Source organism: Cynocephalus volans, chromosome 4 (genome assembly GCF_027409185.1).
Source record: "Cynocephalus volans isolate mCynVol1 chromosome 4, mCynVol1.pri, whole genome shotgun sequence".
NCBI classification, from domain to species: Eukaryota; Metazoa; Chordata; class Mammalia; order Dermoptera; family Cynocephalidae; genus Cynocephalus; species Cynocephalus volans.
Window position 1 is genome coordinate 110,956,641 of NC_084463.1, and position 16,403 is coordinate 110,973,043.

At 48.8% G+C, this 16,403-nt stretch overlaps 1 protein-coding gene across 3 annotated transcripts in view; it reads right to left on the reverse strand.

Annotated features, from left to right (window-relative positions):
* The window catches only part of IRAG1 (inositol 1,4,5-triphosphate receptor associated 1), a 117,943-nt gene that overhangs the window by 60,439 nt on the left and 41,101 nt on the right, over nucleotides 1-16,403 (reverse strand). For 2 of the 3 annotated variants that reach the window (XM_063094330.1, XM_063094327.1), the window contains exon 2: nucleotides 12,552-12,709. In XM_063094330.1, the coding sequence (XP_062950400.1) occupies nucleotides 12,552-12,709 (158 nt within the window). Of the gene's footprint in view, nucleotides 1-12,551; nucleotides 12,710-16,403 lie in introns of those variants that run through there. The other variant, XM_063094329.1, reaches the window with a different exon arrangement.

A 16,403-nucleotide genomic window follows, 5' to 3' on the forward strand; every position in this document is an offset into this window, starting at 1 on the left:
TCCCAGGTCTAAATGGACTGGGAGTAAAAATGGGACCATGTTAACAGTAATACACCGTATCTCTCTGGTTCTTTCGCTGCCTGCTACTGAAGTATTTTTATCTCAGAATTGTTCCTGGTTATGCCTGGGATACTCTCTGGGGGTTTTTTATGTCCCTTCATCAACTGAAAATAGTGCCTGCCATTTTCTTTTTCCTCTTTCCAGCCGCCAAGACTGGCCGTGCTGCCTTGGCTGCTGGGTCCTATCAACAAAGTCCTGTCGATGCTCCCAAGCACGTCACCACCTCCTCCCTGTTGATGCTGCTTCCTGCAGCTTACAGCAGTAGGTTCTGGCTGTCCCCACTCCCACTTCCAGGGGGAAGGTGGGGGGGGGGAGGGCAGGTCCTTCTGGAGCCCCTGGGTATTAAGTGTTCTTACCTCTAGTGGCCCCACCGAAGCCATGGCCTGGGAGCTGCTGATGGGCAGGAGCCCTCAGTGCATAGGTGCCACTTCCTTGAAAGGTTTGGGGCGAGGCCCTCTCTCCTTTTCACACTATACCTTTTTGTTAATTGCATCCTGTACAATACTGTCTGGACTTCTTAAATGCCCCAATTTGTAGCAAAACTAGCTTTTCCTATTTTCATTTGCATCTCTTCCTTCCTTTGGCCCCAAACATAAGGCCACATGAGCTTCAGAAGTCTCTGAGTGAGAATCCAGCCAGGGAACACCGTGCGGCTTCCCATGCAGAAAGGATGCTTTTATATGGAAGCTTGCAGCCAGATTCCTGAGAGCACATTCCCTGGGCTCTGGGTTCTTATCCAGGACCTCTTCAGTACAGGGAGCTACAGTGGTTGGAGGAGGGGGGCACACAGACTCTCCAGCACATGGAAGGGAGGTTTGCACAGAGACTTTGGCTGGGGAGGAGGAGCAGGAAACAGCATTGCCTCCTGGAAGAATTAGACAGACCTGGGCTCAAATTTCTGCTCATCAACTACTAGCTGTGTGTCCTTGGGCAAGTTATTTAACCCCTCTATGCTCCATGATTACAAAATCTAACTCACAAGATTGATATGAAGATTTAAAATAATGTTGATAAAGCACCTAGCACCTGATTGATGTTTTCAGTAAATGATTATATTACTGTCAGATTACTTTCTCTCTCATTCAACAATTTTTGGTTATCTATCATGTGCCAGGAGCAGCTAGAGATGTGAACAGAAGGTCCTCAAGGGCTCACAGCCTAGCAAGGAATACAGATAAGTAACTCATATTTATAATAAATATGATGCGATAAGGGATGGATCACATTCTGTGAAAGGTCAGAGGAAAGAAAACTCTAGTCAGGGGAGTACACATTTGAGTTAGGTCTTAAAGGATGAATAGGAGCTTGTGAGACAAAGCAATTAGAGAAGTTTCAGGAAAGGGAATAGTATTAGCAAAGGGCATAACTGGGAATTAGGGATTTGTCAATGTAGCTGGAGCAGATGCATGGACTATGAGGTATGTGAGAAAGGAGAGGACCAGGCATGGAGGAAAAATTTGAGACTAGAATCAAAGATTGAGCCAGCTTCTGAGGGACATTGAATGCTACTCCAATGAGTTTGGTCTTTATGGTCTTGGAGGTGGGGAACCCTGAAGGTTAGGCTGGGAATAACTTCACTGCTCAAAAAGAAAACACAGAAATGTTGAAAGCAGATCCACCCATGAATCCCCATGATTCACACTGGTTGACATGATGGAAGAGGTGCCGTTATTAAAGCATCCATCCTCCCCTGTAGGAATTCTGAGGAGCTCCCTGGTAAATTTCAGCAGTGTCACTCTCCATTTGGATACTCACAGTTGGCCAAAGTGGAGTGACAGGACGTCAGCATGATGCTTGTGGCTGGAACCAAGACTGGCCGACCTGTCCTCACAACCCCAGAGTGCCAGTCCCTTCAAGAACACAGATCTCCATCCTTCTGTCAAGGACTCCTCCTGGAAGAGGTGCCCAAGAACTTGCCCCCAAAGCAACAACTCGTTCTATGGACAGTGCCACCTAGATGGGGTGGCGATGAGCCAGCCACTTGCTTTGTCCTCTTGTTGCATTATCCCACAGTTCCCATAACAGGAAAATGTTCAGAGGCCTGCTCTGTCTCAGAAGAAGACTGTGTGCATAAAATGAAATGATGAATTTGTATACACTTTGACAAGTGTCCTGTGGTCTATAACCACCCATTAATCAGGTTATTATTAAAAGGAGTAGTGGTTCTACTCTGAGTTCTCCCCAGCTTTTTCCACTGTGCTCCCCTGGTAGGAGGCCAGCAAGCAGCAGTGACTCTGGGGGCTTCAAGGGGCCAGGAGGGAAGCAGGTGGATCTCGGGTCATGGTGTGGGAGCCTGAGGACACACAGTGGAACAGTACTCAGGGGAGCTGCGGAGGTCAAGAAGGCAAGCAAAGTGACAGGAAGGCAGGTAGCAGGATGGAGGTGGGGGCAGCTGGGCCCAGGGGCTGGTGCAAGCTAGATGGGAGAGCCTGGGAAGAAGAAGGAGCGGGAAGGGTTTCCACTATATAGATCCCCTGGTGAGCAGGAAAGCCTGGAGTTTTTCAGAGGCTTCTCCTGACATCGTTAAAAATGTTTCTGGCTGGTGTGGTCTTTTGGATGTCAATTCAAGAGTGAGCATCCTCTGAAGCATATTCTCTGAGCTCAGAGGTGCAAATTAGAGACCTGTGGACCTGTTTGCTGGGAGTAGTATTTACAAGTTTTTAAATTAGTTACCAACATTTCATAACTGGAAGAATTCACATAAAGTTCTAGATACCCTGCTTTTCTTTGAAACTGAAAGATCAAGCAATCTCAAGTCCACCCTTCTGCAGAGTAACCCTTGGTTTGAGCTATCTTAAACTGGGTTGCTTCAATTATTTATGCTACCTGGCCCCAAAGGCATCTGAATTACTGCCCTTGTGTCACATGATTTTTATCCTGGCCGGGTTTTCTGGAGCACAGGCCTCATGTGTAACTATCACCATGGGAACGCCAATTGAAACTCTGTGCTTGTAGTATGCACAGGATTTCTTCCCCAGGTGGATTTTGTTCTGACCATGAAAGTTTGAGCTCCGAAAATTACCTTTCTCATGTTTGTCATATTTAGAGAATTTCTTTCTTGTATGAGTCCTCTGGTGAACAAGAAGAGATGCACGTTGGCTACAATATCAGTTTCACATGTGTTGCATCCCATGGTTTCTGCCCTCGTTGGGGGGCTTCACAAGTCTCCAGCATGCACTGGTGCAGACGGGCTAGGTCTATTTGAAGGGGTGGGGTGGGCCAAACACAAATTAACTTCATGTTGTGGTCTGAAAAAATAAGTGAGGTGGTAGTGGTGGAGTGTGTATCCATTTCCCAGTGTTTAATATGTTCAGATATTCAGTCTTCTAAGTCAGTGGAATACAGATTTTATTTTATTTTTATTTTGTTGACCTACTACCTACAATTTGAAGTAACCAACAATAAAACATAAGGTCTGAAACCAAGAGTCTATGAAAATGGGGGAACAATTTGATAGATATAAATATCCTGGGCAAAGAGAAATCAGTGCTCCTTATACCCATCCATGGTTTGGCTCTGAAGCTAAACTGTCTGACCTGAAACCTGATGAGGCTGAGGTCCATGTGGTCCAGACTCTGAGAACGATCCCTTAATGAACTGTTCAATAGACAAAAAAGCCACTGTAGAAAGAACTTCATTCTCTACCGTCACTTCTCAATGGGCGTAAGGGGAGCAAATCTTCACTCCCGTCCTCACCTCTCCTCGCCCCGTTTTTCTTTCCTACACTCTCCTCACACCCACACTCTGACGACTCGCCATTGCTTTACGTTCCCTACCCCAGTCCTATCTCCATCTCTCTCCCGCTCCGTCTCCAGCTTTTATGCCCCCAGCTATTTATTGTGCAGCTCCTCTCTTTTTGTGACCGGCTCACAGAAGCTTACATCCATCTTGCACAGGAAGGATCTTCTCTGAGAAGAGAGGAGCACTGTGCTGGCAATGATGAGATTCTTTTTGGAGTCCAGGAAGGGGATGAAGTCTGTGAACACTCCTATATTATTATGCCTTATTCTGTCCGCTCATCCAGCAGATGTTTGTGGGAGGCCTGCTATGGCTGGGCTCTATGCAGGGGCCAGGAGACACAGGTGAACCAGATCCCGTTAGCACCAGGGGATGGGAAGCGCCACCCCCCACAACTGACAGCGGTGCTGGCACCTACGAGGTCAGTGGTCTGCAAGGCGTTAGAGCGAGCTGCTTTCTGGTAGTTTTCTCTGCCTGTTGGCTAAAGGCACTTGCAGCAAAGCTCTCCCGAGGGGCTTGCAGGCCCCCTCACTTGGAGGAAGGTGAGGGCAAAGGTGCCACACGGAAAGGTAGAACTGAGCCATGGTGGCAAGTGCCAAGCACGCAGCTACAGACACACACAATTCCAAGCTGCCTTTAAGCCAGGAAGCACAAAGGAATCAGGGGGAAATCCTCTAATCCCCTAATGGAAAAGCCTGGAAAGCTCTACACTGTCTCCTTCCAATGTGTGCAAAATATACAAGTCATAAAGTCAAAGTATTCATCCCCTTGACAGCTCACAGAATGCTTGAGCAAGCTCTGGGCAACTTCTCCTAGTTTTCTGTGAAACTGCTTTTGTGGGACCATTCATGTTTTGTGGGGGCTGTTTTTCACTCTAGAAGGACTGGGGAGATAGTAATCCAGCAGAGAGAGTGTGGGAAGATCCAGGGGCTCTCTGGGGTGAATTCTGCCAGGTTTTCATGCAGTGTAAATACCCATCCCTGCTTCCACTCTGGGCTGCCAAGCACGAGGCAGGCCGTCAAGGTAGCTGTGCGGGCAGTGTGGGCCACCAAATATAGAGTCTGCCAGGCAAGTTACTGGCTTCAGGACTTCAAGGGCCTCAGGCCTGGGAGCCATGCTAACTCATGATATGGCTTCCTACTTACTAGCTGTGTGATCTCGGGCAAGTTACCTTGCCTCTCTGTGTCCTGGTTACCTTATCGGCTATCTCACAGGGTAGCTACAGGGTTATATAAAAATAGGATTTCCAGATAAAATACAGAGTGCTGCAGTTATATTTGAATTTCAAATGAACAATGAATAATTTCTTAGTATGAGTATGTCCAAATATTCCATGAACGTAACTGTATTTTTACTTGCCGAATCTGGAAGCCCTGGATGGAAAGTCTGTGGAAGTGCACCTGGCACCTAGTTAGTGCTCAATAAGCGTTAGATGTTGTATTCTGTTATTACTGCCTTGGGGATTGAGTGAATTACTTTGGAATTTGATTTTGAGGAGATTGCTGCTCTTAGTTCTGGGTCTGACCAATCACTTGGAGTTAAATTAGGAGGGCCCAGCCCTTCTGCTCATGGGGCCGTAGAGCATCTCCTCTGGGGCACTGACCACACAAGCCCAGTGGATCAACGGCTCCTAGAGAAGCCCACCTCCAAGGCTGCCTTCACCTGACTCCACTCCCTCTCTCCCCCTCCGTTTCTCAAACCAGTACATGCCCTTTGTTGGTCACAGACACAGGAAGCAAAGAAACAAGTGTGGGTACAGGGAAATGACAGTTACTGAGACCTACTGTGTGTGGGGCCCTGTCCCAGACACTTGTGTTTTCTCGTTGCCCAGCAATTCTGTGAATGAACCTCAGGACTCCCACCTGCAAACTGGGGTGATAATACCTCCCGATCCTGTGGACTCGTGAACAGAGAATGAGAGATGAAAGTGAAGGCCTTCAGCGTGGAGTAGGTGATCGATGCATTTCTTTTCTCTTCCTGCTTTTCCTATTCAATCCCCACTTTATAATCAACAAGAAACTGACTTGTCCAGTGCTCCGTGGCTGGTGAACAGTGGAAGTGACTCCACACAGGCTACGCCCTTCCTGCTATAACTCGCTGTTCTTACAGCCGTCTCCCTGTCTTTTTTTGTGTGTGTGACCGGTAAGGGGATCGCAACCCTTGGCTTGGTGTCGTCCGCACCACGCTCAGTCAGTGAGCACACCGGCCATCCCTATATAGGATCCGAGCCTGCGGCGGTGCGCTCCCAGCACCGCACTCTCCCAAGTGAGCCATGAGGTCGGCCCGTCTCCCTGTCTTTGATGTTGCCTTCCCTGGTTCCTGGTGTCCTGCAGACCTCTGACACTCCTCTCTTATTCTTCCAAGCTGCACCCTCCCTCATGGAAAGTACTTCTTCCTCCAGGAAGTCCTTGAGCCAGCACCACGAGGCTGAATACACAGCTGGAGCAGACACAGCAGGGACAGATGGTGCTGTTGGCTCACTGCCCCCCTTACCAGTTGATGGGCCCAGCCTCCCCAGGGGTCCATTTCTCTTCCCTGGGATCAGCTGAGCTATCTCCTGGCAAGTTTACCCTATAATAAGCGAGCAGATCACATTTTGTTCTCTTTAAATAAATCTTATAGAAACATTTAAATGTTTATTTCACTCATAAATTCCCAGGAATACACAACAGTTTCCTAACTGCCTCGGCACAGGGATAAATATAGGCTAGTGTCATAGATGGGAATATTAGCTTCCTTTCCTCCATGTCACATGACTAGACCTGGGCTAGGAAACTGTAAGGAACTGGTCCAACCCCAGCCCCAGCCCAGGTGGGCATGGGGAGTCTAGCTCCTGCAAATAGACCCCCAGCTGAGAGTCCAGGAGAGGAGGACCCTGCTAGAAGGCAGTGTGGGGTAGTGGAGAAGTCAGGGGGGCTTACACTGGAATCTCACCTTGGTGACCTTGGGCAAGTTACTTAACTTCTCTGATTTTCATGTTCTGAAACACTTCATGGAGCTAATAATCCTCATTTTCCAGTCTTATTTTAAGGACTGAATTGAGATAAAGCAAGAATAACAGTGACAGGGATGATGGTGTTGGCAGCTGGGCACTGTTGTGGCTGTGTCCTCAGGTCATTCTCTTATAGCCTGGAGGGACTGCCTCAGTAGAGAGGGGCTCAGTAAAGAGGGGCTCCAGCTGCCAAAAGGAGTTAGCGCTGGGATAAAATGACTCTCTGGGGACTTGCAATAAAATGATTACTCCAGCAGCAAGTCCTAAGGGCACAGGAGGGAAAGGAAGTGCCTCTGAGTTCTGCTGGACATGGGCTCCTTCCTGCCAAGCACTGAGGGTCTGTCCTGTGGATCCTCCCAGGCACCTGGACCCTCTTTCCTGCCATTGTCCACTCTATTCCTAGAAGTCAGGGATCAGTAATCACTGGGTTATCCTGCCTTCTTCATCATTGTTTTTACTCTCACACCAACAAACTTCAGGTATGTGGAAGTATGTCCAATGTCTTTACTCTTATTCCCTGGGGAGTCACACAGCCAGCCAGCCAGACGCTCATCCATCATCGTTTTCTATCTTCTCCCCTCTCCCTTCCTAACATTATTCCCCGCTGCACTTCTTTATTCCTTCAGTCTAGCCATTTAACCATCCAGGTAATTATCCACCCAACCTATCATATAACCATCCATCCATCCATCCGTCCGTCCGTCCATCCATCCATGCATCTATCCTCCCATCCACACATCCTTCCCTACGATCTTGCCAAATGGTAAGGCTCTGAGCCCAGTGCAGTGGTTGAGGGCAACAGCCAGGATGGGTCTTACTACACTGATACAGACATGGAGAGAACTCTAGATCCACTATGGCGGCACTTACCACGGTCTCCAATCCTAAGCCAAAAAAGGAGGAGGCCCAGTGGCTTCATGGTCAGAGGTTCTAGGTGCTCCACAAGCAGATCCCTACTATTAGGAGAACACAGAAATGACTGCTAACCAGGGCACACTCCAATCTCATCTTAATTCCTTGAAAATTAGAAGAGAGCTGGGAAGGGGCGGAGATGCCAGTGGTTAGCTGAGAGTTGCAATGATCTTAAGCCACAAGATGCGCCTGTGTAACAGGGCTAAGCAGCAGTGTCTGCCTACAGCATCAAAAAATGAAGCACAAAGTAGGCGCTAGGGGAGACTTAGAGTGCCTCGTATATGTGGCCTAAAGCTGGCCACAGCATGGAGGTCTGTGTTTCTAGGAGTCAGTGTGCATGAAGTTGTGCTAACGGAGAATGAGGAAGACCATGGGCCGCACAGTATCTGGGCAGGATGTTTGACGTGAGCTTGTTCCCTGGCACCTGAGGGCACAGCAGGCAGAAGGGGTGTGGTACAACCCAGTGCCACAAGCTGTGGTGTTCTGGAGGTCACATGATGGTGAGTTCTGCAGGGGCCCAGGTTGGCCCCTCTAAAATGAGTGGCTTTGAGAGCACAGGACAAATTCCCCTTGGCCCAGGCACCAGAGCACCCACAGAGGGCCAAGGGGTAAAGTCAATAGTGCTCAGTGCAGGGTACAGACTAAGAGCGTGTGTTCCGGGGCTAGGGTTGCCTGGGTTCAAATCCTGGGCCTGCCACTTCTGAGCTGTGTGGCCCTGGAGGAAGGTAGGTACATTCTCTGTGCCTCAGTTTCCTCAGTTATGAAATGGGGATGGTAAAACCTACCTGATAAGGATGATTGGAAATCAAATGAGTCAATACCATAGAATAGTACCTGGTACATGGTTAGCTGTTATTATTAAGTGGCTTTGTGGGCAATAGAGATTGGGACAGGGGGTGGTGGTGAGCAATGCTGGAGCAGATGATGTGAAGATGTGAGGTCTGCTTAGGAGCTAACATTGACCTGCTCTAGGGGCTTCCAGAAACTTTGAGGAGGATGGGGGTTGTTCAGGTGGAGCCAGAGCCAGTGAAAATCAGGTTTTGTACCTCAGGTTTGCACGGCACCTCTGAGGCGGCCCTGCTGTCCCAATGAGTTGGTTTCCTAATATGGTTGCTGGTCACAGCCCAGGAAATTGTCTATGCCCTGGTCAGACTGCATCTGGAGCCTGGGCCCAGGTCTGGGGCCCTGCAGTGAGGGGTAGATGGGCTGCCATGTGGCCTGAGGACGGGTTAGGGGAGGTGCTGAACACTGTCATGGAAGCACAGACTGAAGGAACTGGAGGACCCGAGACGCTGGGAAGACCCAGAAGCTGCCTTCCTTCCTCTGCAGACTTTCACCCCACTACAGGCCATCGTGGAGGGCAGAACGGAGGGAGCGTCATGGGGGAGGCAGATTCCGCCTTGGCTAAGACAGAGCTGGCCGGCCACGGCACAGGCTTCCTGTAAGGCCGTGAGCTCCCATATGGAAATATTCCTACAGATTCTTAAGACCCACCCCAGAAGATTCCAATTCAATAGGTCTGGGGTGGCTGAGGAACCTGGGGTTCAACAAGTTCCCAAGGTGACTGGTTTGGGGCTCATGTTATGGAGAGCACTGCCTATCTGGGAGGAAGTTAGATGTTATCTGGGATCCCTCTAGCTCTCTCTGATGGTCCTTCTGAGATCACCTTAGATACCAGGCTTGTGTCCCGACAGCTTCTAGTCTTGCCAGAACCCTTTGACTACAAGTTCTTCTCTCTGAGTCCCTCCGTATTCAAGGGCCAACCTAGAAAACACTGCTCAGGCACAGCCTCACAGAGTGCACTGTTGGGAGGCTTTATTTCTTTGTGGCATTTGATTATAGCTTCAGATTAGAGATCTAAAAAATGTGTGTGTGTGTGTGTGTGTGTGTGTGTGTGCGCGCGCGCGTGCATGCAGAAAGAAAAACAGGATCCAGTCCTACAGCTTTTGTGTTTTGTGTGAGAAGGCTTTGGCTAGCGTTCATGCCAGTGATGGGAAATGGGGACTGGGGCCTGAGGAACCAGTACGAGGGCTGGACCCCAGGGAGCTGTAAACTCAGAAGGATGCTCTGTCCTTTGCTTGCTTCACAGAGTGGGAATTCACACGGTACTGGAACTTCCAGCCAAGTCCTCCTGGCCATCCTCGCTTCCCTGGCTGCCTGGCTCCGCAGCTCCCAGGGACTCAGGCTCCAGCCCCTGGAGGCTCCAGCCCAGCCCATGAGGCCTGAGTCTCCCCTGAGACTGTGGCTGCCTGAGAACCTCGCTGTGGGTTGTCTGGTGGGTGCAATAGCTGGAGAAGCTCTTTACTGACCATGCCTGGTCGGCTTCTGGAGAACTTAGGGATGCCCAAGGTCCAGCAGGAAGGGCAGAGAATAAGGGAATGTTGAATCTGATGAGGTCTTCATTCTAAGGGGGTCTGACCTGCCCCAGCTCCACTGTCCCTCAGGCCAATGAAGGCACTCAAGTTCTGGGCTGAACAGACAGAGTTTAGGAGGCAGCAGCAACTAACACTAGTCCTGGACAACACATGAAAAACCAGAGGAACAGAAAAATTAGCAGACTCGGCGTCAAGGTCTCCTTACCGAGATAAGCTCTTGATATGGAGGAAGTGGGATTCCAGACTGGCTTGGTCTGACTCTTAAATCCTGTGCTATGTGTCCTCCCTATAGGACCTGGGCTCCCTGCCTCCCTGTTCACCTGAGTTCCTTGTGGGTCCTTCTCCTGCTGGGCTCCAGCAGTGCAGAAGCTATGGGTGCCTGCAGACGTTCTCTTTATAGTCTTGATTTCTCATGAGCACAGAGACAGAATCATAGCTGTTGAAGGGCTTTCAGAGACCATCAGGGCCCACCTCCTTGTTTTGTGGAAATCTGGTTCTGCCTCAAGGTCACAGGGAGACTGAGCTCGTGGGTAACTGGAGTCGAGCTCCTGCTAGCTCTCTTACCCTGGACTGTGTGGTGAGCTCATGGGTCACTCCTCCTGCTGGTCACCCCTAGAAACTCACCCTCTCACTGACCTCAGGGAGTTGTGCGTAAAGTATGGTTTGAAGCCATGAAGGTTAGAAGGGCCCACAGGTTTTTGAGTTATTTTGTGTCTCCTGAGAACATAGTTTGAAAGAACTTTTCAATAAAGAGGTATGGAACTAGGAAGAACTGAACTTAATATAACAGCCTGTCTTCATTACCCAAGGATGGCTAATTTATTATTTGTTTTTAAGAAAAGCTTTTATTTTGGGGGAAGCTGTTTGGGGGAGTTAAAGGATTTGGGAGTGAGGTTTTTCCGTGAGAGTCTGGTTCAAGGACACTGACTGCCACTGTTGGTGAAGGGGAAGAGTCAGGGATGGCTGCTGCAAGAGCAGGGTGGAGAGCAGGGAGGCTAAGGAGACAGAACTCAAGAAAGTCACAACCACAAGGATCTGGGAGCAGGCACATTTGAATCTGGTTGGGAGTGTTTTGCTCCATGTAGTCATTCTCTTCTTTAATCCCCAATGTTCAGAACTTGGCAGCCTGGGGGCGTTGCTGGTGAACAGCACACACTGTGGCCCAAGACATCCCAGGCTGGGGGGTTGTCCTGAGCTGGGCTGCCTGTGGCCAAAGCAATGAGGGCTTGGACCACTGTCACTTAGACATTCAAGGGAAGAGCATCCCCCACCCCTGTGGCTGCCAAGTTCTGCCACATCTCAATCCCACAAGCTTAGGATATGGAAAAGAATGGGGCTTCAGGAAAAGAATGCTTTTCTTAGTATTTGCTATCTAAGTTCTCACAGTGATGATATGCAAGAAAACAAATGTCATCACAACATGAAAATATCCACTAAGAACCTGCCCATTTGTAAAATAGTGCTTGTTCATCTTTCTTCCCGCGTTTAACAAGCGTCTATCCCGTCTGGCTCGGGTCAGTCTGGACGACTGTCAGATATAACAGGATGATGTAAGTTCCAAGTGCAAAGTTGATGAAGTGAAAGAAAACAACGTGGGGGAACTTCGTGTACAAGGCCTGTGACCAGTGAGACCAGATGGAGCTGGATCCCTGAACAAAAGAAGCAAAAATGATGAGGATGATGGCAAGACAGGATCTTCAAAGGGGAATGACCTGAATATCCAAGGACTGGAAGAGATCATTGGAAAAACGAATGAAGCCCTTAAATATTAAACAAGCAGAATCTCTTAATGAAGGTGCTCTAAAGTAAAATGTGAAGAATGTGGCATCATGTGGACAGATCATTTTGTTGGTATAAAAAATAAACATGCCAACATCAATATCAACACTTAATTCTCTGTTCCATCTAAAAATTAGCATATAACATATTTTGTAGTATGCATAGATAAAAATAACTGTTTTCATTATTTCATTTGTATAGTAAAATCTCAATAATACCCTTTAAATTAATTTTCATTATTTCCTCTTTTACAATAAAATTTTGCTGAAAAGCCTTTTCTCTATTTACTATGAAATTTTGATCTTCTTTTTTAAGTGGATTCCCTTTAAGTGGCCTTTTGTTTGTGCCCAATGTCCTGATGTGATAAGGCTGTCTGTGCTAACGGTTCTCCTCTAAGTCTTAGTCCAGCTTAGGAGGGAGCCTACAGGGTTAGGGGGGTTTGACTTCTCATAGGCCTCAGTCAGACACAGGTTTGACAGTTCCATACTCAGGATATGCAGGTCCTCGGTCAACTCAAAAGAACTCAGAGTAATTTACTCTTCAGTGTGGAAGCCACGCACTGTTCCTAGGCACCCACTGCAACCTGCATGGGCTGTCAGCAAACCCTCTGGCCAGCCTGGGAGCTGTGGCCTCAGACCAGGGCGCTTGGTTTGGCCCCCAGCCAGGCTAGCCACGGGCAGGGAGGGGGCACTTACTTGGCTGGCAGGGTTCTGGGTTGCCTGTGGCTCTCCGGGGGGCTCCTCGTCCTCGGGAATGTGGGGCATGGCAGCCTCCTGGCGGGAGTGGCCGCGTGTGCCCGGAACCTCTGCTGTGTCAGCCCCAAAGATGCTCCAAGAGGCCTGGGCTCCGCAGGCTGGGAAGATGCCAAAAGCACAAGTCAAATCCATTCCGATCCCTGTCCCAAGCTGGGTTCCATTTCCAGGAGCCACAAGCCACAGAGAGAGCCTGCTTGAGTTTGCATCAACACCGGAGGTCAAACCAGACTAGGAGAGGGCATTTGGAATTGCATTTCCTCCTGCTCTCTGCTTTGTTTACAAAGTCAGAGGTGACCTTAGAGATTTTGCATCTAATTTGGTCCTTACAGTAAACACAGCTATCTCAGAAGGGAGAAAAGTGCTTCAAACTCTTCAAAGCTGTAGCTAATGGAGTATACTCCATTAGGATCTCCACTGGGATCAGATTGGTATTCATGTGCCACTTATCGAGCACCTACTAGGTGCCAGGCACTATCTTAGGAGCATCACCAACATCGTCTCCTCATGAACCCTCATGATGACCTCCGAAGGAAGTATTAATATTCCCATTTTATAGAGAAAGAGCTGCCCCAGAGAGTGGAAGTCACTTGCTCCAAATCATATGGAGAACCAAACATTTGAGCCCAGATCTTTCTGATTTTGAGACCAGGGCTCTTCCTACTACATCATACAGCTGATGGAGTTGTTGTCCCCTCCAAAACTCATGTGGAAATTTGATCCCCAATGTGGCAGTGTTGGAAACTGATTGAGTCATGGGGGCAGATCCCTCATGAATGGATTAATGCTCTTCCTGGGAGAGGAGGGGTAGTGAGTGAGTTCTCGCTCTACTAGTTCCTGTGAGAGCTTGTTGTTTATAGGACCCTGGCACCTTCTCTCTCTCTCTCTCTTGCTTCCTCTCGCCATGTGATCTGCTTGTACCCGCCGGCTGCCTGCCACTTCCCACCATGAGTAGAAGCAGCCTGAGGCCTGTGTCAGATGCAGCTGTCCTTGAGGCCTATGCCAGATGCAGCTGTCCCTGAGGCCTATGCCAAATGCAGCTGTCCCAGAATCATAAGCCAAATAAACCTCTTTTCTTTATAAATTACCCAGTCTCAGGTAATACTGTTATAGCAACACAAAATGGACTAAAACAACAGCCTTCCTTGTCCATGTGGGCAGAGAGTAAGGGATGTGGTTTCCTGACTTCCTCCCCTGTCTCCCTTCACGCCCTCCAGCAGCTCTTCTGACCCCTAGCAGGGCTCTAACACTTGAGTGAAGCCTCACCGGGCCTGCCAGTCCTGCTAAACCCTGGAGGCTCAGCCAGGGGGATCCTGTGTGTCTTGTGCAGTGCACACTTCCAGCAACCTTGGGTTGCTTCCCAGAAGCCAGGCTACCCCCTCCTCATGGCACAGCAGTCTTGAAGCCTGGCTGGGATTGGCCTTAATTAACATTATCTCATCCATCTTGCCACAGTGATTGGCTCAGGGAGAGAAAACAGACCCAGCACATGGCAGTGTTCTGGGACCCAGATGCTTTCTCTTGCTCTGGGTGGTAGACACGCAGATGTGAGACCTGGTGCTATGCGTGTCATTTTGCTTCCATGAGGAAAGCCAGACTAGATAAAATGGACACATGCAGAGGGGGAAGAGCCAAGAGACCTGCAGAGAAATGAAACTGAAGCCCTGATCAGAGTGTGCTTTCTGGACTAGCCAGTTACATGAACAATTAAGTCTCTTGGTGTTGGAGTCACTTTGTGTTGGGTGTTCTGTTACTTGTACCTGAAAGCATATTCACTGCTCTTTCGTGTTTCTTATCAGTCAAGAGACCTAGGACCATGATCCTTCCAACAGACCTGGGCCAATGGGTCTAGCTATTCTGCTTTGTTTCAGAAACGAAGACTAGCCATGCCAGGTCTCCACCTGGAAAGGCAAGTAGAAAGATTACAGGCTTTGGAACCAGATACCTGGAAGTGAGTCCCCACTCTGCCACTCCCTGGTTGTGTGGCTTTGGAAAGTTGGCTTCACCTCTGAGCCCTGGTTTTATTGTCAGGGGAACAGAGATAAGAATGCCTCCCATGCAGGAATGTTCCAAGGATGAAACAGACAGAGCATGGAGTAGGTCCTCACGGAGGCTACCTGCATGGAGGTCTGAAGCCCAGGAAGCTTGGCCGGAGTTCGGAAGACTCTCCCTGGCTTCTTCCCACCCCTAAACTACTTCCTTCTTCCTCTAGTGGGTGGGGGTTGCCTCCAGGCATCTGCAGAACCATCAAGCAGCCTGGTTCTGCTGAAGGAGCCACTCTGTTGGACGGCAGATAAAAACCACCAGACGCAGATGCCACAGGCAGGGGGCCTTTGGCTGATGGGACACACACAGCTGGGGGAGGGGGTGGAGGAGACAAAGAACACTGTCATTTACTGAGCACCTACCGTGTCCCAGGTCCAATGCAAGTTGCTTCTGACTGTTGGAGGTTGCAGGAGGAAAAGCCAGAAAGTCCTGCTACTTCCCATGATACTAGGGGTTCTTCCTGTCCCACAGAAAGGGCTCAGAAAGGCCCTAGAGCCAGAGTGCTGCAGGGCAGGTGGGGACCTGGCATCAGCCACAGCTCTGACAGACCCCTGCTCCCCACCAGCCAACACACACACACCTCTGGACTTCTGGACTGTGCTTTGGAGGCAGGTGAGGTGTCTAATTCATCCTGGATACTGAAACAATTTATCAAAAAATGGCTGTTGATTTGTGTTTAAAGAAATAGAGACTTTTAGTCCCAGGACTCGTCAAGGCCACCACCCTCTTGACTTATTCTCTGCAGTTGCTAGATAGCCCCACTCAGCTCTGAAACAGTTGGGGTGACCCCTGTGGGTCAGCTAAGGAAATCTCACCTCAAGTAGAATGTCCATAAACAGAACATTCCTTCTTTCAACACCAACACTCACTTTACACCTACTCTTCCAGGCCTGTGCTAGGTGCTGGTGACACAGAGATGACAGAGATGTGGTCTTGGCCCTCAAGGAGCACAGAGTCCAGTGGTGGGAGACAGGTGGAAAACAGTATAATGGGGTAAATACTTTGAAAGTAAAATGTGGGACTCCGGAAAAGGCTCCCTAACTAAGGAATTGGGATGGTAGGACATAGTTTTAGCAAAGAATCCAAGTTAGAAATAGTGTTTGAGCTGAGATGCTCAACTGAAATGTTGAATGGAATTGTTCTGAACAGAATAGTTGGGCGCCTAGCAGGGGAAATAAAACAGGAAGGGGAGAGGCCATGCCGGACAGATTCAACCTAGCTCTTGGCAATGAATGCTATGGGACCAGGGCATGCTATGTCTCCATCCCAAGTGATTACCATGTGAATAAATTGAGCATCAGGTTTACCTAAAGGTGAGCTCTGTGATTAATTTCTATCATCTTTACTTGGGCTTCTGCAGCAGTGACATCAATGGTGCTGGGTAAAATATATGGTAATAGGGCTTGAGGGTAGCAAAGAGTATCCACAAATCCTAATTCTACCAGGGAAACTGGCTACACCTCTCAGGAAATCTCTTAAAATTATGTGTGATGTATGTGCAGGTCTGGGTTGTCTCAATAGGAATATGGTTTCCAAAACATGGGAGGTGACTGTTCCGCTTTTCCTTTATGTCTTAATCCACACAAAGTGTATTGTGCTCTGCATGCTAGAAAGGATTCAGACAAATTGGGGTATGTTCAGAAAAGAAGTAGGTTGACAGGAGAACAAGAATTTGTGTTTAAAGAACTAGAGTACTTTTAGCCTGGAGAAAAATTAAGTGCGGGGGAAAATAAAATAAAATATTTTCTC